At 47.9% G+C, this 27,955-nt stretch overlaps 1 protein-coding gene and 1 pseudogene across 2 annotated transcripts; one reads left to right on the top strand and one right to left on the bottom strand.

The window, feature by feature from the left end:
- Window positions 1–27,955, bottom strand: part of LOC134346601 (heat shock cognate 71 kDa protein-like) — a 52,779-nt pseudogene that overhangs the window by 4,577 nt on the left and 20,247 nt on the right.
- Window positions 23,330–25,426, top strand: LOC134346600 (heat shock 70 kDa protein 1-like). 2 transcript variants are annotated; one of them, XM_063048039.1, is made up of 2 exons: window positions 23,330–25,030; window positions 25,094–25,426. In XM_063048039.1, exons 1-2 carry the CDS (start codon window positions 23,330–23,332, stop codon window positions 25,238–25,240), a joined length of 1,848 nt encoding a protein of 615 aa, XP_062904109.1. In that variant the 3' UTR covers window positions 25,241–25,426. The 2 variants fall into 2 exon arrangements, with proteins under 2 accessions (XP_062904109.1, XP_062904108.1); XM_063048038.1 differs by having other exon boundaries at window positions 23,330–25,426.

Below are 27,955 nucleotides of genomic sequence, written 5' to 3'. Positions count from 1 at the left end.
TCTATGAGATGTTCCCACAACCTATTATCTCACTTTAAGATCTCTTTATCTTGTTATTTCATGCTCTCATTATTTATTGCAAAAGATAAATAGATATATAGATTTGCATTTGCACAGTTTGCTGTCTTGTATGCTCCACTTGATTTTTCATTGATCCTGCTTACAGTTACTATTTTATACATTTGCTGAGTATCTCGGGGTGTCTATGTGGTGACTTGTATGTACTCTGATAATAAATCTTACTTTGAACTTTCAAATGCACCACCCTCTCAGACAACAAGTTTCCAGATTCCAACCACCCTCTGGGGGATGAAGTTCACTCTCAGGCCCCACTAACCCTCGTTCGTAAACTCTGGTTTGAACTCGACTGTCCACTGGGTAAACAATGACCTTGTCCACGCTTCCTGGGCCTCTCTCTCCCATTTATGATCACCTTTACCCTCCCCAAAGAAAACAGATCTAACCTGACCCGTCACTGGATTTTTCTCAGTTGTCGTGGGGTGGGTGGGGGAGGGTGAAGGCAAAACCCAACAGCTTGAAAATTGATGAGAAACACTTATAGAAGAGATTAAGAGATTTTCTCTGAATAGAAATATCAAATACTTGCATTTTTATGATGAGGGAAAGAGTTTAAATGGAATTTTTTTTCACACAAAGGTTGGTGGTTTTCCCCGGAACTGCTGGGCATGAAGAGATAAGGCAGACATCCCACCCTGCAAAGACTCATTTCAGGGAGGTATCACCACAAGTTCAGGGAAGTAGCACCCCACCCCCCGCAACCTCATATCCCCGCGCCCCCCCCCCAACCCACCGACCTCCAAGGGTGTATGTAATACTTTGTTTAGTGATTTTGTCTAATCTGTAAACTAAGTTGGGGACATGCAGCAAAAGTGACATTAAAATATGTACTTATATTATATTATATCATCATGTTTATTCTATTACAACTTTAAGCAAGCCTACAGGGAGTTTGGCCTCAACACGTAGGACATCAATAGCATATCTCCTTGGCAGCCAGCCAGCTAGTTTAAATCAGGGGTCCCCAACCTTTTTTGCACCACGCGCTGGTTTAATATTGACAATATTCTTGCGAACCGGCTGACCCAGGGGGGTGGGGGGGTGGGTGTTAAATGCGACCGGAATATAGGTGATAAGTCAACCATAAGTCACTTGTAAGTGGCTAATACACTCAATTTCATTTCTAAGGGGGTTTATCTAAAGAATTTCATACTAAACACACAGCGCATATTTTCCTCGCATGAATATAGTAATAAGTCAATTATAACAGTGGTCCCAAACATCCGGGCCGCGAAGCATGCAGCAGTAGCCGCAACACACCCAATACATCTTTAAGAAAAAAGCCGAAATAAACAAGCTAATTGATTAGGTGCCACCCGGCACGTAAATGTTGGCCCAGATCAGAGACGACGCAATCGGCAAACAGCGTCAGGGAGCCACTATCGATTTGCGGGAGACTCCCGGAACTTCCTGGAGAGGTGGGATGTCTGAATTAAGGATCGTGTGTAGGCAGAAGGGTGTTAATTTAGCATAAAGTTGTGCACAGGCATTTTGGGCCGAAAACCCTGCTGGTGTGTTCAGTCTCCCTTCTCCCTGGTTAAAGAAGAGATTAACGCAATAGAAAGGAAAGACATAAGCCGGGAAGAAGTGGAATCGATATGGGTAGAGCTGCGTAACACTAAGGGGCAGAAGACGCTGGTGGGAGTTGTGTACAGGCCACCTAACAGTAGTAGTGAGGTCGGAGATGGTATTAAACAGGAAATTAGAAATGTGTGCAATAAAGGAACAGCAGTTATAATGGGTGACTTCAATCTACATGTAGACTGGGTGAACCAAATTGGTAAAGGTGCTGAGGAAGAGGATTTCTTGGAATGTATGCGGGATGGTTTTTTGAACCAACATGTCGAGGAACCAACTAGAGAGCAGGCTATTCTGGATTGGGTTCTGAGCAATGAGGAAGGGTTAATTAGCAATCTTGTCGTGAGAGGCCCCTTGGGTAAGAGTGACCATAATATGGTGGAATTCTTCATTAAGATGGAGAGTGACATAGTTAATTCAGAAACAAAGGTTCTGAACTTAAAGAAGGGTAACTTTGAAGGTATGAGACGTGAATTAGCTAAGATAGACTGGCAAATGACACTTAAAGGATTGACGGTGGATATGCAATGGCAAGCATTTAAAGATCGCATGGATGAACTACAACAATTGTTCATCCCAGTTTGACAAAAGAATAAACCAGGGAAGGTAGTGCACCCGTGGCTGACAAGGGAAATTAAGGATAGTATCAATTCCAAAGAAGAAGCATACAAATTAGCCAGAGAAAGTGGCTCACCTGAGGACTGGGAGAAATTCAGAGTTCAGCAGAGGAGGACAAAGGGCTTAATTAGGAAGGGGAAAAAAGATTATGAGAGAAAACTGGCAGGGAACATAAAAACGGACTGTAAAAGCTTTTATAGATATGTAAAAAAGGAAAAGACTGGTAAAGACAAATGTAGGTCCCCTGCAGACAGAAACAGGTGAATTGATTATGGGGAGCAAGGACATGGCAGACCAATTGAATAATTACTTTGGTTCTGTCTTCACTAAGGAGGACATAAATAATCTTACAGAAATAGTAAGGGACAGAGGGTCCAGTGAGATGGAGGAACTGAGCGAAATACAAGTTAGTAGGGAAGTGGTGTTAGGTAAATTGAAGGGATTGAAGGCAGATAAATCCCCAGGGCCAGATGGTCTGCATCCTAGAGTGCTTAAGGAAGTAGCCCAAGAAATAGTGGATGCATTAATGATAATTTTTCAAAACTCGTTAGATTCTGGACTAGTTCCTGAGGATTGGAGGGTGGCTAATGTAACCCCACTTTTTAAAAAAGGAGGGAGAGAGAAACCGGGGAATTATAGACCGGTTAGCCTAACGTCGGTGGTGGGGAAACTGCTGGAGTCAGTTATCAAGGATGTGATAACAGCACATTTGGAAAGCGGTGAAATGATCGGACAAAGTCAGCATGGATTTGTGAAAGGAAAATCATGTCTGACGAATCTCATAGAATTTTTTGAGGATGTAACTAGTAGAGTGGATAGGGGAGAACCAGTGGATGTGGTATATTTGGATTTTCAAAAGGCTTTTGACAAGGTCCCACACAGGAGATTAGTGTGCAAGCTTAAAGAACATGGTATTGGGGGTAAGGTATTGGTGTGGGTGAAGAATTGGTTAGCAGACAGGAAGCAAAGAGTGGGAATAAACGGGACCTTTTCAGAATGGCAGGCGGTGACTAGTGGGGTACCGCAAGGCTCAGTGCTGGGACCCCAGTTGTTTACAATATATATTAATGACTTGGATGGGGGAATTAAATGCAGCATCTCCAAGTTTGCGGATGACACGAAGCTGGGTGGCAGTGTTAGCAGTGAGGAGGATGCTAAGAGGATGCAGGGTGACTTGGATAGGTTGGGTGAGTGGGCGAATTCATGGCAGATGCAATTTAATGTGGATAAATGTGAAGTTATCCACTTTGGTGGCAAAAATAGGAAAACAGATTATTATCTGAATGGTGGCCGATTAGGAAAAGGGGAGGTGCAACAAGACCTGGGTGTCATTATACACCAGTCATTGAAAGTGGGCATGCAGGTACAGCAGGCGGTGAAAAAGGCGAATGGTATGCTGGCATTTATAGCGAGAGGATTCGAGTACAGGAGCAGGGAGGTACTACTGCAGTTGTACAAGGCCTTGGTGAGACCACACCTGGAGTATTGTGTGCAGTTTTGGTCCCCTAATCTGAGGAAAGACATCTTTGCCATAGAAGGAGTACAAAGAAGGTTCACCAGATTGATTCCTGGGATGGCAGGACTTTCATATGAAGAAAGACTGGATGAACTGGGCTTGTACTCGTTGGAATTTAGAAGATTGAGGGGGGATCTGATTGAAACGTATAAGATCCTAAAGGGATTGGACAGGCTAGATGCAGGAAGATTGTTCCCGATGTTGGGGAAGTCCAGAACAAGGGGTCACAGTTTGAGGATAGAGGGGAAGCCTTTTAGGACCGAGATTAGGAAAAACTTCTTCACACAGAGAGTGGTGAATCTGTGGAATTCTCTGCCACAGGAAACAGTTGAGGCCAGTTCATTGGCTATATTTAAGAGGGAGTTAGATATGGCCCTTGTGGCTACGGGGGTCAGAGGGTATGGAGGGAAGGCTGGGGCGGGGTTCTGAGTTGGATGATCAGCCATGATCATAATAAATGGCGGTGCAGGCTCGAAGGGCCAAATGGCCTATTCCTGCACCTATTTTCTATGTTTCTATGTTTCTATAAGTGAACAGCTGACAGCCCAGCAACTTCCTGCCTAAGTCAGGTGTATGTACACTTCTGACTTCAACTGTGCATGAGGAGTAAAAATATTTATGTTACGTTTCTGTCTAAATGTGCAATATGCAATTTATAGTAATTTATAAAAAATATTATGTACAACAGGACAGTCAATATAACATAGAAATACAATTGTATCAGCATGAATTAGTCAGTCTGATGGCCTGGTGGAAGAAGCTGTCCTGGAACCTGTTGGTCCTGGCTTTTATGCTGTGGTACTGTTTCCCGGATGGTAGAAGCTGGAACAGTTTGTGGTTGGGGTAACTCAGGTCCCCAGTGATGCTTCAGGCCCTTTTCACACACACCAGTCTCTGTAAATATCCTGAAAAGTGGGAAGTTCACATCTACAGATGTACTGGGCTGTCTGCACCACTCTGCAGAGTCCTGCGATTGAGGAAAGTACAGTTCCCATACCAGGCAGTGATGCAGCCAGTCAGGCTGCTCTTATTGTGCCCTTGCAGAAAGGTAGAACATCGAAACATAGAAAACCTGCAGCACAATACAGGCCCTTCGGCCCACAAAGCTGTGCCAAACATGTCCCTACCTTAGATATTACTAGACTTACCAATAGCCCTCTATTTTTCTAAGCTCCATGTACCTATCCAAAAGTCTCTTCAAAGACCCTGTCATATCTGCCTCCATTCCATGCACTCACCACTCTCTGAGTAAAATACTTACCCCTGACATCTCCTCTGTACCTTCTGCCCAGCACCTTAAACCTGTGTCCTCTTGTGGCAACCATTTCAGCCCTGGGAAAAAGCCTCTGTCTATCCACACAATCAATGCCTCTCATCATCTCATACACCTCTCATCCTCTGTCGCTCCAAGGAGAAAAGGCCGAGTTCACTCAACCTATTCTCATAAGGCATGCTACCTAATCCAGGCAACATCCTTGTAAATTTCCTCTGCACCCTTTCTATGGCTTCCACATTGTTCCCGTAGTGAGGCGAACAGAACTGAGCACAGTAGTCCAAGTGGGGTCTGACCATGGTCCTATATAGCTGCAACATTACCTCTCGGCTCCTAAATTCAATTCCACGATTGATGAAGGCCAATACACTGTATAACTTCTTAACCACAGAGTCAACCTGCGCAGCTGCTTTGATCGTCCTATGGACTCGGACCACAAGATCCCTCTGATCCTCCACACTGCCAAGAGTCTTAACATTAATACTATATTCTGCCATCATATTTGACCTACCAAAATGAACCACCTCACACTTATCTGGGTTGAACTCCATCTGCCACTTCTCAGCCCAGTTTTGCATCCTATCTCTCTCTCTCTCACTCACTCCCTCTCTCCCTCTCTCCCTCTCCCCTCTCTCCCTCTCCCCCTCTCCCTCTCTCCCTCTCTCCCTCTCTCCCTCTCTCCCTCTCTCCCTCTCCCCTCTCTCCCCCTCTCTCTCCATCCATCCATCCATCCCATGGGATGATGATGGTTCCTTACAGTCAGTTAGTGGGGTTGACCCCACTCCTCAGAAAGGAACAGCGTGTGTGTGAATGGATTTTAGGTGAGTAGGGGGTTGCACAGGTCCAGACCCACCCTCTCGACATCCCCTCCCGGATCCAGCAGCATGGTGGCGTCCAAGACAGCTGGGGGAAGTTCTGTTGCAGTGAATGGCCAGACCAAGCTTCGATGCAAGGGATGCCCTTTCCACATTTCACTAGATGGCCGTTGACCCTACGAGAGGATTCACCCGCCCTTTGGTAGGTCTTGATTTTCGTCCCGCAAGGTGTCTAGCCACCCTCCTCACCAGGCCAGCCTGGTGGGAGAGCCGGTTTAGTCGCCGACCACCCGAACCTGCGACAGGTAGTACTGGGTTTCATGGTACCAGTAGCACTCATACGAGTGACCTGACCTGTCAATGAACCGCTGTAACCTCTGACAGCCCTCCACACTATCCACAACACCTCCAACTTTTGTGTCATCAGCAAACTTACTAACCCATCCCTCCACTTCCTCATCCAGGTCATTTATAAAAATCACGAAGAGTAAGGGTCGCAGAACAGATCCCTGAGGCAATCCACTGGTGACCAACCTCCATGCAGAATATGACCCATCTACATCCACTCTTTGCTTTCTGTGGGCAAGCTAGTTCTGGATCCACAAAGCAATGTCCCCTTGGATCCCATGCCTTCTTACTTTCTCAATAAGGCTCACATGGGGTACCTTATCAAATGCCTTGCTGAAATCCATATACACTACATCTACTGCTCTTTCTTCATCAATACATTTAGTCACATATTCAAAAAATTCAATCAGGCTCACAAGGCACGACCTGCCTTTGACAAAGCCATGCTGACTACTCCTAATCATATTATACCTCTCCAAATGTTCATAAGTCCTGCCTCTCGGGATCTTCTGCATCAACTTACCAACCACTGAGGTAAGACTCACTGGTCTATAGTTTCCTGGGCTATCTGTACTCCCTTTCTTGAATAAGGGAACAACATCCACAACCCTCCAATCCTCCGGAACCTCTCCCGTCCCCACTGATGATGCAAAGATCATCGCCAGAGGCTCAGTAATCTCCTCCCTCACCTCCCACAGTAGCCTGGGGTACATCTCATCCAGTCCCGGCAACTTATCCAACTTGATGCTTTCCAAAAGCTCCAGCACATCCTCTTTCTTAATATCTACATGCTCAAGATTTTCAGTCACCATGCTGTAATCACCAAGATCCTTTTCCATAGTGAATACTGAAGTAAAGTATTCATTAAGTACCTCTGCTATTTCCTCCGGTTCCATACACACTTTCTTACTGTCACACCGGATAGGTGCTATTCTTTCACGTTATATCCTCTTGCTCTTCACATACATGTAGAATGCCTTCAGGTTCCCTTAATTCTGCCTGCCAAGGCCTTCTCATGGCCCCTTCTGGCTCTGTTAATTTCCTTCTTAAGCTCCTTCCTATTAGCCTTATAATTTTCTAGATCTCCAGCATTACCTAGCTCTCTGAACATATTGTAAGCTTTTCTTTTCTTCTTGACTAGATTTATTACAGCCTTTGTACACCACAGTTCCTATACCCTACCATAACTTCCCTGTCTCATTGGAACGTACCTATGCAGAACTCCACACAAATATCCCCTGAACATTTCTTTCGTACTTTTCCCTGAGAACATCTGTTTCCAATTTAAGCTTCCAATTTCCTGCTTGATAGACCCATAATTCCCCTTACTCCAATTAAACGCTTTTCTAACTTGTCTGTTCCTATTTCTCTCCAATGCTATTGTAAAGGAGATAGAATTATGATCACTATCTCCAAAATGCTCTCCCACTGAGAGATTCAAGTGCAACCCTTCTTTTTGGTACAGGTCACACCTGCCCCAAAAGAGGTCCCAATGATCCAGAAATCTGAATCCCTGCCCCCTGCTCCAATCTCTCAGCCACACATTTATCCTCCACCTCATTCTATTCCTATTCTCACTGTCATGTGGCACAGGCAGTAATCCCGAGATTACTACCTTTGTGGTCCTGCTTCTCAACTTCCTTCCTAACTCCCTGCAGTCTGTTTTCAGGACCTCTTCCCTTTTCCTACCTATGTCATCGGTACCAATATTTACCACGACCTCTGGCTGTTCTCCCTCCCACTGCAGGATATCTTGGACGCAGTCTGAAACATCCCGGACCCTGGCACCTGGGAGGCAAACTATCATCCGAGTTTCTTTTGTGCATCCACATAATCGCCTGTCTGACCCTTAACTATAGAGTCCCCTATCACTACTGCCATCCTCTTCCTTTCCCTACCCTTCTGAGCCACAGGGTCAGACTCTGTGCCAGAGGCACGGCCACTGTTGCTTCCCCCAGGTAGGCTGTCCCCCCCAACAGTACTCAAACAGGCGTACTTATTGTCAAGGGGTACAGCCACAGGGGTACTCTCCAGTACCTGACTCTTTCCCTTCCCCCTCCTGACTGTGACCTACTTGTCTGTCTCCCATGGCCCAGGTGTGACCACCTGCCTATAACTCCTTCCTATCACCTCCTCGCTCTCCCTGACCAGGCGAAGGTCATCGAGCTGCATCTCCGGTTCCTTAACGCGGTCCCTTAGGAGCTACAGCTCGACACACCTGGTGCAGATATGGCCGTCCGGGAGGCTGGGAGACTCCAGGGCCTCCCACATCTGACACCGAGCACAGAAAACTGACCTCACACACATACTCCCTCCTTTCTAAAAATAACACAGATAAACCTACCTCGCCTCATCCCATTACCGCCTAAGCTCGTTGAGCCAAAGCGCTATCACTCCGCTGCCTGCTGGATATGGTGGTTTTCTTTTTAAACCTTTCGCGCTCCACTGGCTGACGTCACGCGCCTGCGCCGTCTTGCCTCTCATTTTCCCCGAGAAGTAAAACTGCCTTCGCTCCGGAAATCAGCCACTCACTCGCAGCCTTCTTGCTCCGAATTCTTAGGATTTGGGGGCCCATACCAAACTTCTTGAATCATCTGAGGTGAAAGAGATGCTGTTGTGCTTTCTTCACCACACAGCCTGTATGTACAGACCACGTGAAATCCTTGGTGATGTTTATGCCGAGGAACTTAAAGTTGTTCACCCTCTCAACTCCAGATTTATTGATGTCAATAGGGGTCAGCCTGTCTCCATTCCTCGTGTAGTCCGCAATCAATTCCTTTGTTTTTGCGACATTGAGGGAGAGGTTGTTCTCTTGACGCCACTGTGTCAGGGTGAAGACTTGTTCTCTGTAAGGCTGCCTCAATATTCGTTGAGATCAGGCCAATCAATGTAGTATCGTCAGCAAATTTAATTAGCAGGTTGGAGCTGTGGGTGACGACACAGTTGTGGGTGTACAAAGAGTAAAGTGGGGGGCTTAGGACACAGTCCTCTATTGAGGGTCAGAGGGTTGGAGGTGAGGGAGCCCATTCTTACCACCTGCCAGCGATCTGACAGGAAGTCCAGGATCCAGCTACACAAGGCAGGGTCAAGGCCAAGTTCTCTGAGTTTCTTGTCAAGCCTGGAGGGAATTATGGTGTTGAATGCTGAACTGTAGTCCAAGAACAGCATTCTCATATAAGCTTCCTTCTTCTCCAGATGTGTTACAGTGCTAGTGACACAGTTCAATTCCGCCGCTGTCTACATGGAGTCTGTACTTGCTGTCTGTAACCATGGGTTCCCCCCACCTACGTCACAAGTATGCATGGGTTCATAGGTTAATTGGTCACATAGGTGTAACTGGGTGTGCGGGCCCATTGTGCCAGAAGGTGCTGTATCTCTAAATAAAATAAATATGTAAGAACATCCAGTCCTGAAGAAGGGTCTCGGCCCGAAACGTTGACTGCTTGCTCTTTCTCTTTTCCGTAGATGATACCTGGCCTGCTGAGTTCCTCCAGCAGTTACTGTTTCCAGCACCTGCAGACTTTCTCGTGTTTGAAATAAGACGGTGACCTGAAGTTGCCTGAGGCTTGGCTGTCCTGGGAAAACCAGTCTGAATTCCTCTGTCTCAGAACGGAACTGAGAAAGTGAAATGACTGACACAAGAAAATCTGCGGATGCTGAAATCCGAGCAACGCGCATAAAATGCTGGAGGATCTCAGCAGGCCAGACGGCATCTGTGGAAAAGACTACAGTCGATGATTCGGGCTGAGACCCTTCATCAGGACTGGAGAAAAAAGATGAGAAGTCAGAGGAAGAAGTTGGGGGGAGGGGAGGAATAAATACAGGTAGTAGGTGATAGGGAGAGGAGTAGGGCGTGAAGTAAAGAGCTGGGAAGTAGATAAAGGACAGGAGAAGAGAGAATCTGATAGGAGAGGACAGAAGGCCATGGATCAAAGGGAAGAGGGAGGAGCACCAGTGGGAGCTGCTGGGCAGGTAAAGAGATAGGGCGAGAGAGGAAAATGGGAATGGGGAATGATGAAGGGGAGGCCAATTATCAGAATTTCGAGAAATCAGTGGTCATGCCATGAGGATGGAGGCTACCCAGATGGAACATAATGTGTTGTTCCTTCAACCTATGAGTGGCCTCATTACAACAGTAGAGGAGGCCTTAGATAGACATGTCGGAATGGGAATGTGAAATGGAATTAAGATAGGTGGGTGACCACTGGGAGATCCCACTTTTTATGGCAGCTGGGGCATAGGTGCTCGATGAAGCGGTCTCCCAATCTATGTTGTGTCTCACCGATATACAGGAGGCCACATCTGGAGCACCAGACACAGTAGGTGTCCCCAACAGGCTCACAGGTGAAATGACACCTCTCCTGGAACGACTGTTTGGGGCCCCGAATGGTAGTGAGGGAGGAGGTGTAGGGGCAGGTGTAGCACTTGTTCCTCTTGCAGGGATAAGTGTCAGGAAGGAGATCAGTGGGGAGGGTCGAATGGGCAAAGAGTCAGTAGGGAGTGATCTCTGCAGAAAGCAGAGATTGGGAAGGGGAGGTGGCAAAGATGTGCTTAGAAGTGAGATCCTGTTGTAGATGGCGGAAGTTACGGAGAATTATGGACGCGGAGGCTGGTTGGGTGATAGGCGAATCCCTATCCCAGTCACTTCCACAACTCCGGCATTCTCTCTCCACCGCCTGCAATGGCTCTGCCCTCTACTATCTCCAACTTTCAATCGCCGGTTCTTTACCTTTCTCATGCTCTGCAAGGATCAGAAGGAAGATCACCCGTCTTCAGACTGCAGAACCTGCCATCTTTCTCCAACGCTGGCAGGCCCGCGATCCCTGCTGTCAACCTCAACGGTTCTAACGATCCCGAGTACATTCAGAACCCGGCTCCACCGCCATCAGTGCAGGTTCCAAGGACCTTGGACACCTTCAAAGTGCCGATTGTGCTACCTCCAACCCCTCCTCCAGCCTGGACATTGATCAACAGCACCTCCAGGCCAGGACTTTACACACTGTCTCAGTCTCCCCTTCCCCCAACACCCCCGCTCTGCAATCCTGTGTCTCTCGGGTCCTTCTGCCAGCTCTTGGGTCCTCGGAGACCCCATCTTCCTCTCACTGCACCTTCCCTGAAGACCACGACCCTTCCATCTCCTCAGACACTATCAATCCCCTTGCCTCCTCTGATCCCAGCTCTCATCCGTGCCGGGTCTTCACAATTCCCTCTGACCTTCCCCTCTCTGAGGAAGAACCTTCTGACGTCAGCCAGGGCCTGACCTTTGTAACCCTGCGCGCACACCTCAGTGAGTTCCTCGCGCACCATGACACCGAACTCTTCTTCCGCCGCCTCCGTCTCTGTGTCTACTTCTTTGGTAAGGACTCCCCACCCCGCGCCAGTGACCCCATCTCCTGTCTTCAACTTTCCTCCTCTTCCTGGACACTCCAGTCTAGTCTCCTGCCAGCTTTGAATCCTTTCATTGCTGACTGCCGACGAGACATCAACTGTCTCGACTCCTCTCTCCAATCCTAATCTCACTCCTGCCCAATGCACAGCTCTCCACTCTCTCTGTACTAATCCTAAACTCACCATCCAACCTGCAGATAAGGGTGGGGGTACTGTAGTAGTCTGGTGAACTGACCTCTACCTTGCTAAGGAAAGGCAACAACTCTCAGACACCTCCTCGTACTTACCTCTCAGACAGGACCCCGCTAAAGAGCACCAGGCCATTGTCTCTCACGCCATCACCAATCTTATTAACTCTAGGGATCACCCATCCACTGCCACCAACCTCATAGTTCCCTCACCCCACATCTCCCCTTTCTACCTCCTACCCAAGGTCCAAAAACCTGCCTCTTCCTGCCACACCAAACTTATATTTTCATACCACGACTCAGATTTATCCCACCTGCTTCAGTCCCTTCCTATCTATATCTGTGACACTTCGCAAGCTCTTGATCTTTTCAATGATTTCAAGTTACCTGGCCCTGAGCATCTTACTTCCACTATGGATGTCCAGTCCCTGTACACCTCCATACCCCACCAGGAAGACCTCAAAGCTCTCCATTTTTTTTTCTAGACACCAGACCCAACCAGTTCCCCTCTACCACCACTCTCCTCCGTCTAACAGAACCTGTTCTCATTCTAAATAATTTTTCCTTTGGCTCCTCCACTTCCTTCAAACAAAAGATATACCCATGGGCACTCGCGTGGGTTTCAGCGATACCTGCCTTTTTGTCGGCTACATGGAACAGTCTATATTCCAAGCCTGCACTGATATCACTCCCCAACTTTTCCTACACTACATCGACGAATGCATTGGTGCTGCTTCCTGCACCCTTGCAGAGCTCGTCGACTTCATCAAGTTTGCCTCCAACTTTCACCCTGCCCTCAACTTTACCTGGTCCATTTCCGAGACCCTCCTCCCCTTTCTCAATCTCTCTGTCTCTATCTCTGGACTCAGCTTATCAACTGGTATCTTTTGTAAACCCACTGAGTCTCACAGCAACCTGGACTATACCTCTTCCCACCCTGTTACTTGTAAAAACACCAACCCCTTTCTCTCAATTCCTCCGTTTCCGCTGCATCTGCTCTTAAGGTGAGGCTTTTCATTCCAGAACGAAGGAGATGTCCTCCTTCTTCGAAGAAAGAGGCTTTCCTTCCTCCACCACCAACTCTACCCTCACCCGCATCTTTTCCATTTCACGCACGTCTGCTGTCACCCCTTTCTCCCGCCACTCAACAGAGACAGGGTTTCTCTTGTCCTCACCTACCACCCCACCAGCCTCTGCATCCAGCACATAATACTCCGTAACTTCTGCCATCTGCTACGGGATCCCACCACAAAGCGTACCTTTCCCTCCCACTTTCTGCTCTCCGCAGGGATCACTCCCTGTATTGCATGGAACTGCTGCTGCTAAATTAACAAATATCATGTCACATGCCAGTGACAATAAACCTGATTCTGATTCTAGGGGGGAGAAATACAAGGTAGAAGGTGATTGCTGAATCTGGGAGAGGGGGAGGGTGAAGTAAAGATCCGGGAAATCTATAGGTGAAAGAGATAAAGGGCAGGAGAAGAGGGAATCTGATAGGAGAGGATAGAAGGCCATGGATCACAGGGAAGGGGTAGGTCAGGAGATAAGGTGAGAGAAGGAAATAAGAATGGAGAATGGTGTAGGAGAGGGGGACAGACATTACCAGAAGATCGAAAAATCGATGTTCATGCCATGAAGTTGGAGGCTATCCTGAGGTGTTGTTCCTCCAACTTGAGTGTGGCCTCATCATGGCAGTAGAGGAGGTCATTGACTAGCATGTCGGAATGGGAATGAAAGTGGAATTTAAACAGGTGGCTACTGGAAGTTCCCACTTTTTCTGGTGGACTCAGGTTCTTGGCGAAGGAGTCTCCCAATCTACGTTGGCACTCATCGATACACAGAAGGACACAAGAGCAGCACCCGATATAGTAGATGACCTCAACAGACTCACAGGTGAAGTGTTACTTCCCCTAGAGGACTGTTTGGGGCACAGAATCGTAGTGAGAGAGGAGTTGTAGGGGCAGGCATAGCACATGTTTCAATTGCAAGGATAAGTGCCAGGAAGGGGATCAGTGGGGAGGGACGAAATGATAAGGGAGTTACGTAGGGAGTGATCCCTGCGGAGAGCAGAAAGTGGGAGGGAAAGGTACGCTTTGTGGTGGGATCCCGTAGCAGATGGCAGAAGTTACGGAGAATTATGTGCTGGATGCAGACGCTGGTGGGGTGGTAGGTGAGGACAAGAGAAACCCTGTCTCTGTTGAGTGGCGGGAGAATGGGGTGACAGCAGACGTGCGTGAAATGGAAAAGATGCGGGTGAGGGTAGAGTTGGTGGTGGAGGAAGGAAAGCCTCTTTCTTCGAAGAAGGAGGACATCTCCTTCATTCTGGAATGAAAAGCCTCACCTTAAGAGCAGATGCAGCGGAAACGGAGGAATTGAGAGAAAGGGGTTGGTGTTTTTACAAGTAACAGGGTGGGAAGAGGTATAGTCCAGGTTGCTGTGAGACTCAGTGGGTTTACGAAAGATACCAGTTGATAAGCTGAGTCCAGAGATAGAGACAGAGAGATTGAGAAAGGGGAGAAGGGTCTCGGAAATGGACCAGGTAAAGTTGAGGGCAGGGTGAAAGTTGGAGGCAAACTTGATGAAGTCGACGAGCTCTGCAAGGGTGCAGGAAGCAGCACCAATGCATTCGTCGATGTAGTGTAGGAAAAGTTGGGGAGTGATATCAGTGCAGGCTTGGAATATAGACTGTTCCACGTAGCCGACAAAAAGGCAGGTATCGCTGAAACCCACGCGAGTGCCCATGGCTATATCTTTTGTTTGAAGGAAGTGGAGGAGCCAAAGGAAAAATTGTTTAGAATGAGGACAGGTTCCGTTAGACAGAGGAGAGTGGTGGTAGAGGGGAACTGGTTGGGTCTGGTGTCCAGAAAAAAAAAACGGAGAGCTTTGAGGTCTTCCTGGTGGGGTATGGAGGTGTACAGGGACTGGACATCCATAGTGGAAGTAAGATGCTCAGGGCCAGGTAACTTGAAATCATTGAAAAGATCAAGAGCTTGCGAAGTGTCACAGATGTAGATAGGAAGGGACTGAAGCAGGTGGGATAAATCTGAGTCGTGGTATGAAAATATAAGTTTGGTGTGGCAGGAAGAGGCAGGTTTTTGGACCTTGGGTAGGAGGTAGAAAGGGGAGATGTGGGGTGAGGGAACTATGAGGTTGGTGGCAGTGGATGGGTGATCCCTAGAGTTAATAAGATTGGTGATGGCGTGAGAGACAATGGCCTGGTGCTCTTTAGCGGGGTCCTGTCTGAGAGGTAAGTACGAGGAGGTGTCTGAGAGTTGTTGCCTTTCCTTAGCAAGGTAGAGGTCAGTTCACCAGACTACTACAGTACCCCCACCCTTATCTGCAGGTTGGATGGTGAGCTTAGGATTAGTACAGAGAGAGTGGAGAGCTGTGCATTGGGCAGGAGTGAGATTAGGATTGGAGAGAGGAGTCGAGACAGTTGATGTCTCGTCGGCAGTCAGCAATGAAAGGATTCAAAGCTGGCAGGAGACTAGACTGGAGTGTCCAGGAAGAGGAGGAAAGTTGAAGACAGGAGATGGGGTCACTGGCGCGGGGTGGGGAGTCCTTACCAAAGAAGTAGACACAGAGACGGAGGCGGCGGAAGAAGAGTTCGGTGTCATGGTGCGCGAGGAACTCACTGAGGTGTGCGCGCAGGGTTACAAAGGTCAGGCCCTGGCTGACGTCAGAAGGTTCTTCCTCAGAGAGGGGAAGGTCAGAGGGAATTGTGAAGACCCGGCACGGATGAGAGCTGGGATCAGAGGAGGCAAGGGGATTGATAGTGTCTGAGGAGATGGAAGGGTCGTGGTCTTCAGGGAAGGTGCGGTGAGAGGAAGATGGGGTCTCCGAGGACCCAAGAGCTGGCGGAAGGACCCGAGAGACACAGGATTGCAGAGCGGGGGTGTTGGGGGAAGGGGAGACTGAGACAGTGTGTAAAGTCCTGGCCTGGAGGTGCTGTTGATCAATGTCCAGGCTGGAGGAGGGGTTGGAGGTAGCACAATCGGCACTTTGAAGGTGTCCAAGGTCCTTGGAACCTGCACTGATGGCGGTGGAGCCGGGTTCTGAATGTACTCGGGATCGTTAGAACCGTTGAGGTTGACAGCAGGGATCGCGGGCCTGCCAGCGTTGGAGAAAGATGGCAGGTTCTGCAGTCTGAAGACGGGTGATCTTCCTTCTGATCCTTGCAGAGCATGAGAAAGGTAAAGAACCGGCGATTGAAAGTTGGAGATAGTAGAGGGCAGAGCCATTGCAGGCAGCGGAGAGAGAATGCCGGAGTTGTGGAAGTGACTGGGATAGGGATTCGCCTATCACCCAACCAGCCTCCGCGTCCATAATTCTCCGTAACTTCCGCCATCTGCAACAGGATCTCACTTCTAAGCACATCTTTGCCGCCTCCCCTTCCCACTCTCTGCTTTCTGCAGGGATCACTCCCTACTGACTCCTTGCCCATTCGACCCTCCCCACTGATCTTCTTCCTGATACTTATCCTTGCAAGAGGAACAAGTGCTACACCTGCCCCTCCACCTCACTACCATTCGGGGCCCCAAACAGTCCTTCCAGGAGAGGCGTCATTTCACCTGCGAGCCCGTTGGGGACACCTACTGTGTCCGGTGCTCCAGGTGTGGCTTCCTGTATATCGGTGAGACACAACATAGATCGGGAGACCGCTTCATCGAGCACCTATGCCCCAGCTGCCATAAAAAGTGGGATCTCCCAGTGGTCACCCACCTATTTTAATTCCAATTCACATTTCCATTCTGACATGTCTATCCAAGGCCTCCTCTACTGTTGTGATGAGGCCACACATAGGTTGGAGGAACAACACATTATATTCCGTCTGGGTAGCCTCCATCCTGTTGGGATGAATAAGAGGGAGGAGAAGATGGTGGCGCGATGCAGCGCGCGCAGCCGCTCTGAAATGATATCATATGTGTTTAACTAGGGGCCATGAACAATTCTGATTTGATGGAGACAGACGTGAGAAGCAGAGGAGCATCTGGAGAAACTTCTGAAATGTCTGCTTCGCTGCTGCTGCTACTGTGTGATCGAGAATCTCGGGAGGGGAAGGCCCCAAATCCTTTGCTTTGCCTATTACCTGTTACCAGGGCTGGGGTCGAAGCGCTCGGCAGAGATGGTGCTCAGTGCTCGGTGTCGGAGGCTTGAAGTTTTCAGACGGACTCAAGAGTGGGCTGTGGTCGGTGCTTCCAGGGTGCTGCATCAGCAAGTTTGCGGCGCTGGAGGTTCATGGCAGGTAGAGTTTTTTTTCTTCCTTCTAACGTCTGCGTGAGATGATGGGACTTTCGAGAGACTGAGACTTTTTTTACTGTGCCCATGGTCTGTTCTTTATCAAATTACGGTATTGCTTTGCACTGTTGTAACTATATGTTATAATTATGTGGTTTTTGTCAGTTTTTCTGTCTTGGTTTGTCTTGTGTTTCTGTGATATCATTCTGGAGGAACATTGTATCATTTCGTAATGCATGCATTACTAAATGACAATAAAAGAGGACTGCATGTCCTCATAATCAAATCCTCATGGCATGAACACAGATTTCTCGAAATTCCGATAATTGCCCCCTGCCTTCCTCATTCCCCATTCCCATTTTCCTCTCTCGCCCTATCTCTTTACCTGCCCAGCAGCTCCCTCTGGTGCTCCTCCCTCTTCCCTTTGATCCATGGCCTTCTGTCCTCTCCTATCTGATTCTCTCTTCTCCTGTCCTTTATCTAATACCCAGCTCTTTACTTCACGCCCTTCTCCTCTCCCTATCACCTATTATGAGGCTATAAGGCTAGAACTTGCAGGTGTGAATTGGGATGATGTTTTTGCAGGGAAATGTACTATGGACATGTGGTCGATGTTTAGAGATCTCTTGCAGGATGTAAGGGATAAATTTGTCCCAGTGAGGAAGATAAAGATGAAGGAACCATGGGTGACAAGTGAGGTGGAAAATCTAGTCAGGTGGAAGAAGGCAGCATACATGAGGTTTCGGAAGCAAGGATCAGATGGGTCTATTGAGGAATATAGGGAAGCAAGAAAGGAGCTTAAGAAGAGGCTGAGAAGAGCAAGAAGGGGGCATGAGAAGGCCTCGGCGAGTAGGGTAAAGGAAAACCCCAAGGCATTCTTCAATTATGTGAAGAAAAAAAGGACCGATTAGAGATAAAGGTGGGAAGATGTGCCTGGAGGCTGTGGAAGTGAGCGAGGTCCTCAATGAATACTTCTCTTCGGTATTTACCAATGAGAGGGAACTTGATGATGGTGAGGACAATATGAGTGAGGTTGATGTTCTGGAGCACGCTGATATTAAGGGAGAGGAGGTGTTGGAGTTGTTAAAATACATTAGGACAGATAAGTCCCCGGGGCCTGACGGAATATTCCCCAGGCTGCTCCACGAGGCGAGAGAAGAGATTGCTGAGCCTCTGGCTAGGATCTTTATGCCCTCGCTGTCCACGGGAATGGTACCGGAGGATTGGAGGGGGGCGAATGTTGTTCCCTTGTTCAAAAAAGTTAGTAGGGATAGTCCAGGTAATTATAGACCAGTGAGCTTTACATCTGTGGTGGGAAAGCTGTTGGAAAAGATTCTTAGAGATAGGATCTATAGGTATTTAGAGAATCATGGTCTGATCAGGGACAGTCAGCATGGCTTTGTGAAGGGCAGATTGTCTCTAACAAGCCTGATAGAGTTCTTTGAGGAGGTGACCAGGCATATAGATGAGGGTAGTGCAGTGGATGTGATCTATATGGATTTTAGTCAGGCATTTGACAAGGTTCCACACGGTAGACTTATTCAGAAAGTTAGAAGGCATGGGATCCAGGGAAGTTTGGCCAGATGGATTCAGAATTGGCTTGCCTGCAGAAGGCAGAGGGTGGTGGTGGAGGGAGTACATTCAGATTGGAGGATTGTGACTAGTGGTGTCCCACAAGGATCTCTTCTGGGACCTCTACTTTTCGTGATTTTTATTAACGACCTGGATGTGGGGGTAGAAGGGTGGGTTGGCAAGTTTGCAGACGACACAAAGGTTGGTGGTGTTGTAGATAGTGTAGAGGATTGTCAAAGATTGCAGAGAGACATTGATAGGATGCAGAAGTGGGCTGAGAAGTGGCAGATGGAGTTCAACCCGGAGAAGTGTGAGGTGGTACACTTTGGAAGGACAAACTCCAAGGCAGAGTACAAAGTAAATGGCAGGATACTTGGTAGTGTGGAGGAGCAGAGGGATCTCGGGGTACATGTCCACAGATCCCTGAAAGTTGCCTCACAGGTGGATAGGGTAGTTAAGAAAGCTTATGGGGTATTAGCTTTCATAAGTCGAGGGATAGAGTTTAAGAGTCACGATGTAGTGATGCAGCTCTATAAAACTCTGGTTAGGCTACACTTGGAGTACTGTGTCCAGTTCTGGTCACCTCACTATAGGAAGGATGTGGAAGCATTGGAAAGGGTACAGAGGAGATTTGCCTGGTTTAGAAAGTATGCATTATGATCAGAGATTAAGGCTTTACTCTTTGGAGAGCAGAAAGATGTGAGGAGACATGATAGAGGTGTACAAGATAAAAAGAGGAATAGATAGAGTGGATAGCCAGCGCCTCTTCCCCAGGGCACCACTGCTCAATACAAGAGGACATGGCTTTAAGGTAAGGGGTGGGAAGTTCAAGGGGGATATTAGAGGAAGGTTTTTTACTCAGAGAGTGGTTGGTGCGTGGAATGCACTGCCTGAGTCAGTGGTGGAGGCAGATACACTAGTGAAGTTTAAGAGACTACTAGACAGGTATATGGAGGAATCTAAGGTGGGGGCTTATATGGGAGGCAGGGTTTGAGGGTCGGCACAACATTGTGGGCCGAAGGGCCTGTACTGTGCTGTACTATTCTATGTTCTATGTTCTATGCACTACCTGCATTTATTCCTCCCCTCCCCCCAACTTCTTCCTCTGACTTCTCATCTTTTTTCTCCAGTCCTGATGAAGGGTCTCGGCCCGAGCAGTCGATTGTAGTCTTTTCCACAGATGCTGTCTGGCCTGCTGAGTTCCTCCAGCATTTTATGCACGTTGCTTGGATTTCAGCATCCGCGGATTTTCTTGTGTCAGTCATTTCACTTTCTCAGTTCTGTTCTGAGACAGAGGAATTCAGACTGATTTTCCCAGGACAGCCAAGCCTCAGGCAACTTCAGGTCACCATCTTATTTCAAACACGAGAAAGTCTGCAGGTGCAGGAAACACTAAATGCTGGAGGAACTCAGAAGGCCAGGTATCATCTATGGAAAAGAGCAAGCAGTCAACGTTTTGGGCCCAGACCCTTCTTCAGGATTGGATGTTTTTACTTATCTATTTTATTTAGAGATACAGCACGATATTTGTCCCTTCTGGCCCAATGGGCCCGCACACCCAGTTACACCCATGTGACCAATTAACCTACGAACCCATGCATACTTGTGATGTGTGGGTGTGGGTGAGGGTGAACCCATGGTTACAGAGAGCAAGTACAGACTCCATGTAAACAGCAGCGGAATTAAACTGTGTCACTAGCACTGTAACACATCTGGAGAAGAAGGATGCTTTTGTGAGAATGCTGTTCTTGGACTACAGTTCAGCATTCAACACCATAATTCCCTCCAGGCTTGACAAGAAGCTCAGAGACATTAGCCTTCACCCTGCCTTGTGTAGCTGGATCCTGGACTTCCTGTCAGATCGCTGGCAGGTGGTAAGAATGGGCTCCCTCACCTCCAACCCTCTGAACCTCAACAGAGGACTGTGTCCTAAGCCCCCCACTTCACTTCTTGTACACCCACGACTGTGTCGCCACCCACAGCTCCAACCTGCTAATTAAATTTGCTGACGATACTACATTGATTGGCCTGATCTCAACGAATATTGAGGCAGCCTTACAGAGAACAAGTCTTCACCCTGACACAGTGGCGTCAAGAGAACAATCTCTCTCTCAATGTCGCAAAAACAAAAAAACTGATAGCGGACTACACGAGGAACGGAGACAGGCTAACCCCTATTGACATCAATATATCTGGAGTTGAGAGGGTGAACAACTTTAAATTCCTCAGCGTAAACATCACCAAGGATTTCACGTGGTCTGTACATACTGGCTGTGTGGTGAAGAAAGCACAACAGCACCTCTTTCACCTCAGATGATTGAAGAAGTTTGGTATGGGCCCCCAAACTCTAAGAATTCGGAGCAAGAAGGCTGCAAGTGAGTGGCTGATTTCCGGAGCGAAGGCAGTTTTACTTCTCGGAGAAAAAGAGAGGTAAGACGGCACAGGCACGTGACGTAGAGAGAATGATTTATTTCAGCTTTTATTTCTTTCATCACTTCCCCGGTGGGTCAGAAGTTTACATACACCTAGTTAGCATTTGGTAGCATTGCCTTTAAATTGTTTAACTTGGGTCAAACGTTTTGAATAGCCTTCCACAAGCTTCTCACAGTAAGTTGCTTGAATTTTATTCCATTCCTCCATACAGAACTGGTGTAACTGAATCAGGTTTGTAGACCTCCTTGCTCGCACACGCTTTTCCAGTTTTGCCCACAAATTTTCTGTCGCATTGAGGTCAGGGCTTTGTGATAGCCACTCTAATACCTTGACTTTGTTGTCCTTAAGCAATTTTGCCACAACGTTGGAGGTATGCTTGGGGTCATTGTCCATTTGGAAGACCCATTTGCGACCGAGCTTTAACTTCCTGGCAAAGCACCCCCACAACATGATGCTGCCACCCCCATGCTTCACGGTTGGGATGGTGTTCTTCAGCTTGCAAGCCTCACCCTTTTTCCTACAAACATAACACTGGTCATTATGGCCAAACAGTTCAATTTTTGTTTCATCAGATCAGAGGACATTACTCCAAAAGTAAGATCTTTGTCCCCATGTGCACTTGTACACTGTAGTCTGGCTTTCTATAGCAGTTTTGGAGCAGTGGCTTCTTCCTTGTTGAGCAACCTTTCAGGTTATGTCAATATAGGACTTGTTTTACTGTGGATATAGATACTTGTCTACCTGTTTCCTCCAGCATCTTCACAAGGTCCTTTGTTGTTGTTCTGGGATTGATTTGCACTTTTCACACCCAAGTATGTTCATCTCTAGGAGACAGAATGCGTCGCCTTCCTGAGTGGTATGATGGCTGCGTGGTCCCATGGTGTTTATACTTGCGTATTGTTGTTTGAACGTGGTACCTTCACGCATTTGCAAATTGCTCCCAAGGATGAACCAGACTTGACATCATTTTCTGACCTCAATCTGAGAGAAGTTTTGTGGGCAGAACTGAAAAAGCATGTGTGAGCAAGGAGGCCTACAAACCTGACTTAGTTACACCAGTTCTGTCTGGAGGAATGAAACAAAATTCCAGCAACTTACTGTGAGAAGCTTGTGGAAGGCAACCCAAAACGTTTGACCCAAGTTAAACAATTTAAAGGCAATGCTATCAAATGCCAACAAAGTGTATGTAAACTTCTGACCCACTGGGAAATTGATGAAAGAAATAAAAGCTGAAATAAATCATTCTCTCCACTATTATTCTGACATTTCACATTCTTAAAATAAAGAGGTGATCCTAACTGACCAAAGACAGGGAATGTTTTCTTGGATTAAATGTCAGAAATTGTGGAAAATCTGAGTTTAAATGTATTTGGCTGAGGTGTTTGTAAACTACTGACTTCAACTGTATCTGAAGGTTATAAGTAATAAAGTCAATTCAATTCAATAATGCTACCGTACCGCCCCTTATGGTGGACATTGCCGAAAAAAATTCCGCAATCAGTCTTTTTAGGACAGTACTGTGAGGGGTACCTGCCGAACTCATGCCAGAGGGAGCCTTTACAGTGAACACCTGAAAGGAGGACGTTGCCGGGACTTGAGGACCGGAGTTGTAGCGAAAGGTTGAACTGACCAAAGACAGGGAATGTTTTCTTGGATTAAATGTCAGAAATTGTGGAATTGATGGCCGGTCGTCCAGTAGCCTCGAGCCCTGGGGGGAGAATCTTTTTCACAACCTTGTCCTAATACCACTATACCTCCTGCATGATGGTAGGGGGTCAAAGAGATTGTTAAACGGGCGGGAGGGATCACTGACCATCTTGAGGGCTTGCGTACGCAGCGCTTCTGATAGATGTCTGAGATCGTCCGTTCTGCGCTGGACAAATGTCGTGTGCTGTGCACCTTGGTCAAGAGGAACTACCAAAGTCTAACCATCCCTCTATTAAGCGAAAGACTGAGCCATTTTAAGCTTTGATATTGGTAAGGAACACAGGGGCTTATGCGTGCTGCTGTCATTTCGCATCTTCTATGACATCAAATGTTTCTATCAGTGGGTTTGCATGGCAACCGAGTAGCGCGCTCACACGTCAGTGGCGCTGCTGTCTTAGCATTCTGATACAGTACATGTGAACTTCGACTGTGATGGCCACAACAATCAGATTCCGGGAAGAATATACTGGAATCGCACTTGAAGGCTGTATATAAAGCAAGAAGACGGCAAGGAACGACGCCGAAAGCAGGGACATCTTCTGTGACTGGGGCATCTGCCATATTCCATTAAACAATGTCAGCGGCCATCGGTATCGATCTGGGCACTACCTACTCCTGCGTTGGTGTCTTCCAGCATGGCAAGGTGGAGATCATCGCCAATGACCAGGGCAACCGCACCACTCCCAGCTATGTGGCCTTTAGCGACACCGAGAGGCTCATCGGTGATGCAGCCAAGAACCAAGCGGCAATGAACCCCGCCAACACCATCTTTGATGCCAAGCGGCTCATCGGGAGAAGGTTTGATGACCCGACGGTGCAGTCTGACATGCAGAACTGGCCCTTCCAGGTGGTGAGTGATGCGGGGAAGCCCAAGGTGAAGGTGGAGTACAAGGGGCAGAACAAAACCTTTTACCCAGAGGAAATCTCCTCCATGGTGCTGAGCAAAATGAAGGAAATTGCTGAGGCTTACCTTGGCTACAATGTCACCAACGCTGTCATCACCGTTCCTGCTTACTTCAATGACTCCCAACGCCAGGCAACCAAAGATGCTGGTGTGATAGCTGGTCTCAATGTCCTGCGCATCATCAATGAACCAACCGCAGCTGCCATTGCCTATGGTCTGGACAAGGAAGGCAAAGGAGAGCGTAATGTTCTCATCTTTGACCTGGGTGGTGGCACCTTTGATGTCTCCATCCTTATTACTGATGAAGGGATATTTGATGTGCAATCAACAGCTGGTGATACCCACCTGGGAGGAGAGGACTTTGACAACCGCATGGTCAATCACTTCATTGAGGAGTTCAAGCGGAGATACAAGAAAGACATCAGCCAGAACAAGAGAGCGGTGAGGAGGCTGCGGACGGCCTGTGAGAGAGCAAAGAGAACGCTGTCTTCCGGCACCCAAGCCAGTATTGAGATTGACTCTCTGTTTGAGGGTGTTGATTTCTACACCTCAATCACCAGGGCTCGCTTTGAGGAGCTGAACTCTGACCTGTTCAGGGGCACTCTGGAGCCAGTGGAGAAAGCCCTGAGAGATGCCAAGCTGGACAAATCCCAGATCCATGAAGTTGTCCTGGTCGGAGGCTCCATCCGGATCCCCAAGATCCAGATGCTGCTGCAAGATTTCTTCAACGGTAGGGAGCTGAACAAGAGCATCAACCCCGATGAGGCCGTGGCCTATGGGGCAGCTGTCCAGGCGGCCATTCTGATGGGCGACAAGTCGGAGAATGTTCAAGGTCTGCTTCTTCTTGATGTCGCTCCGTTATCACTGGGAATTGAAACAGCAGGCGGTGTCATGTTCACTCTCATCAAGCGTAATACAACCATTCCAGCCAAGCAGACGAGGATGTTCACCACTAATTCTAATAATCAAACCGGAGTTTTGATCCAGGTGTATGAAGGTGAGAGAGCCATGACGAAGGACAACAACCGTTTGGGCAAATTTGAACTCAGTTCCATCACTCCTGCCCCTCGCGGCGTGCCGCAGATAGAAGTCACCTTCGACATCGACGCCAACGGCATCCTGAACGTGTCGGCCGTGAACATCAGCACCGGCAAACAGAACAGGATCACCATCACCAACGACATGGGCAGGCTGAGTAAGGAAGAGATCGAGAGAATGGTGCAAGACGCTGAGAGGTACAAGGCGCAGGACGAGCGGCTGTACGGCAAGATCTCGGCCAAGAACTCCCTGGAGTCTTACGCCTTCGGCACGAAGAGCTCGTTGGAGGAAGAGAAAATCAAGGAAAGGGTCAGTGAGGAGGACAAGAGGATGGTGTTAGAAGCCTGCAATCAAGCCATTTCGTGGCTGGAGATGAACCAGGAGGCAGAGAAGGAGGAGTTTGAGAGCCAGTTAAGAGGTCTGGAGAATGTCTGTAATCCCATCATCCTCGGGCTATACCAGGGAGGCATACCACCTGGCTTTGAGACGCAAGCCGGTAAAGGGGATTCATTCAGCGGTCCAACAATAGATGAGGTCGATTGAATCCCTTCCCGACTCCTCCTTTCTCATCGCACCCTTTAGTAACGTTGTCCAGGTACATTATATTTGTTAACAATTAGCTGCTTGACTTGAACGAATATCCAGTTTGGCGTTGTGGTACTGATTTTCCCTGAAGAAGTTGCGCATGCGGGCTGCATGTTCATATCGAGCTACACCCGGTTGGCTGAGCATGTTACTCATACAGACCCAATAAAACTTTTTATTAATGACAGTATATTTGTGCTTAGTGTTTCATGAAAATTAGCAACACGCACTCGGTGGCCACTTTATTGCGTACCTCTTGTACCTAGTAAAGTGGCCCCCGACTCTATCTTTCGTTGTCTTCTGCTGCTGTTGTCCATCCGCTTCAAGGTTCGACCCGTTGTGCGTTCAGAGGTGCTGTTTTGCACCCCACTGTTGTAACGCGTGGTTACTTGAGTTACTGTCGCTTTCCTGTCAGCTCGAACCAGTTTGGCCAATCTTCTCTGACCCCTCTCGTTAACAAGACGTTCTTACCCACAAAACTGCCGCTCACTGGATTTTTTTCCGCATGATTCTCTGTAACCTCAAGACACTGTTGTGTGTGAAAATCCCAGATCAGCAGTTTTTGAGTTACTCAAACCATGGCATCAACAATCATTCCATGGTCAAAATCACTTAAATCACATATCTTCCCCATTCTGATGTTTGGTCTGTATGACAACTGAACCTCTTGACCATGTCTGCATGCTCTTATGAATTGAGTTACTGCCACGTGATTGGCCGATTAATTATTTGCTTTAATGTTCAGGTGTACAGGTGCACCTAATAAAGTGGCCACTAGCAATATTCTGTAAATAAACTACGTTGGCGTATAACTGGAATTATTTTGACCCCTCCACATTTCCCATCTACTTTTCCCTGAAAGGCGGTTGTCACAGAGCTCAGGTGACCCACTTTCCATCCCGACCATCGGGTACTGTGTGTGTACGTGACGAGCTCACACGTTCTCCCCATGACCGCATTTGCTCCCCCCCCCCCCGCCCTCCGCCGCCGTGTAATCTGGTTTCCACCCACATCCCACAGGCGGTCGGGCAGGTTGGCCAAATGGCCACTGGCGGTGGGTGGTGGGAGGAGGTTCAGGGTGAAGTTGATGTGTTGCTGACAGTAAATGAATTATTTGCTTAAAAAAAGTCGTGATTGCTGTCTGAGCCGGCATCTACTCACAGGACAGAATGACCCCCGATCTTTGTCATGAGAAAATATGCCAAATCTATTTCTAACCCCTGTAAATAGTGGCCTTGTCTCCAATTGCCTTGTGCTGTACTGAACTTGTTCTATAATGGAAGAGCAGATTCATTGTAGAATCTGCTATAGTGAATCTGCAGGCACGCAGGTTCAGAGACGCGTAACAAAAGCCCCCTTACCAGAGGCGCTACCTCTACCTGGACACTCCATACACCCCTCTGATATGACCACACTGCAAGGCACACTCCATAAACCAGTTTTCTTGACATAATTAGATTCATAACTTCATAACTTCATATCAATAGAGACAGAGCAGCGAGGAGTATTTTGTTTTCCATTGGTCAGTCATTTCTGTGAAAGATGATGATGCTGCTAACTCTGTCTCTACACAGACATTTACCAATGAATCTGCTCTCCCATTATAGCACAAGAGTCTCTCCCTCAGCCACTTGAGACAAGCAGGAAAATCTACCATTTACTGGGGTTAAAAAGACGAAATAATTTAAAGGCCATAAACACAAGACAGTCTGCAGAGATTTCTTTACGCCCTCCACCCCTCTCCGCTTTCATCAAGGATCCCTTCTCTTCACGATTCCCTTGTCTTATTCATCCCTCCCCACTCATCTCCCTCCAGGAATTTACCCCTGCAAGCGGCCTAAGTGCTACACCTGCCCATTCATCTCCTCTCTCACCTCCAGTCGGGGCCCCAGACTGTCCTTGCAGGTGAGGCCACACTGCACCTGCGAATCTGCTGGGGTCATCTGTTGTGTTCAGTGCACCCAAAGCGGCCTCCTCTACACTGGTGAGACCAGTGGTAAACTGGGGGGGGGGCACCTCTGCATCATCTGCCACAAGTGGGACATCCCAGTGGCCCAACAGTTTAATTCTGATTCCCATTCCCACCTGATGTGTTGATTCATGCCTTTACCGTGTGTCAGAATGAAGCCATCCTCAGAGTGGAGGAGCAACATCTTATATTCTATCTGGAATGTACCCTCCAGCCTGATGGCATGAACATCAATTTCTCCTTCTGGTGAACAAATTCCACACCCTCCTCTATTCCCCACACTGACCTTTCACTTCTCACCTGCCTATGACTTCCCCCTGTGTCCTCGACTCCTGTCCTTTCTCCTATTGTCCGCTCTCCTCTCCTATCAGATTCCTTCTTCTCCTGCCCTTGGCCTTTCCCGTCCACCTGGCTTCACCTATCATCTTCACCCTCCCCACCTTTTAATTCAGGCATCTTCCCCCTTCCTTTGCTGTCCTGAAGAAGTGTCTTGGCCAGACTGAATTGTTGACACTTTACTCTTTTCCATAGATGTTGTCTGACCTGCTTAGTTCCTCCAGCACATTGTGTGCATAATTTAAAGTTGTATAATTCTGAAGATGCCAAGAAGAAGAATGTTGATTTTCTTGGTTTGGACTCTGGTACATAGAACATAGAACATAGAAATCGACAGCACATTACAATGTTGTGCCAGCCATGTAACC

The sequence above is a fragment of the Mobula hypostoma genome, chromosome 5 (genome assembly GCF_963921235.1).
Source record: "Mobula hypostoma chromosome 5, sMobHyp1.1, whole genome shotgun sequence".
Lineage (NCBI taxonomy): Eukaryota > Metazoa > Chordata > Chondrichthyes > Myliobatiformes > Myliobatidae > Mobula > Mobula hypostoma.
The sequence above is the reverse complement of the archived record's forward strand: the minus strand, read 5'-3'. Positions and strand labels throughout refer to the sequence as shown.

Excerpts from the sequence above, each read along its gene's own strand:
- LOC134346600 (XM_063048038.1), top strand. The coding sequence starts at position 23,330 with ATGTCAGCGGCCATCGGTATCGATCTGGGCACTACCTACTCCTGCGTT.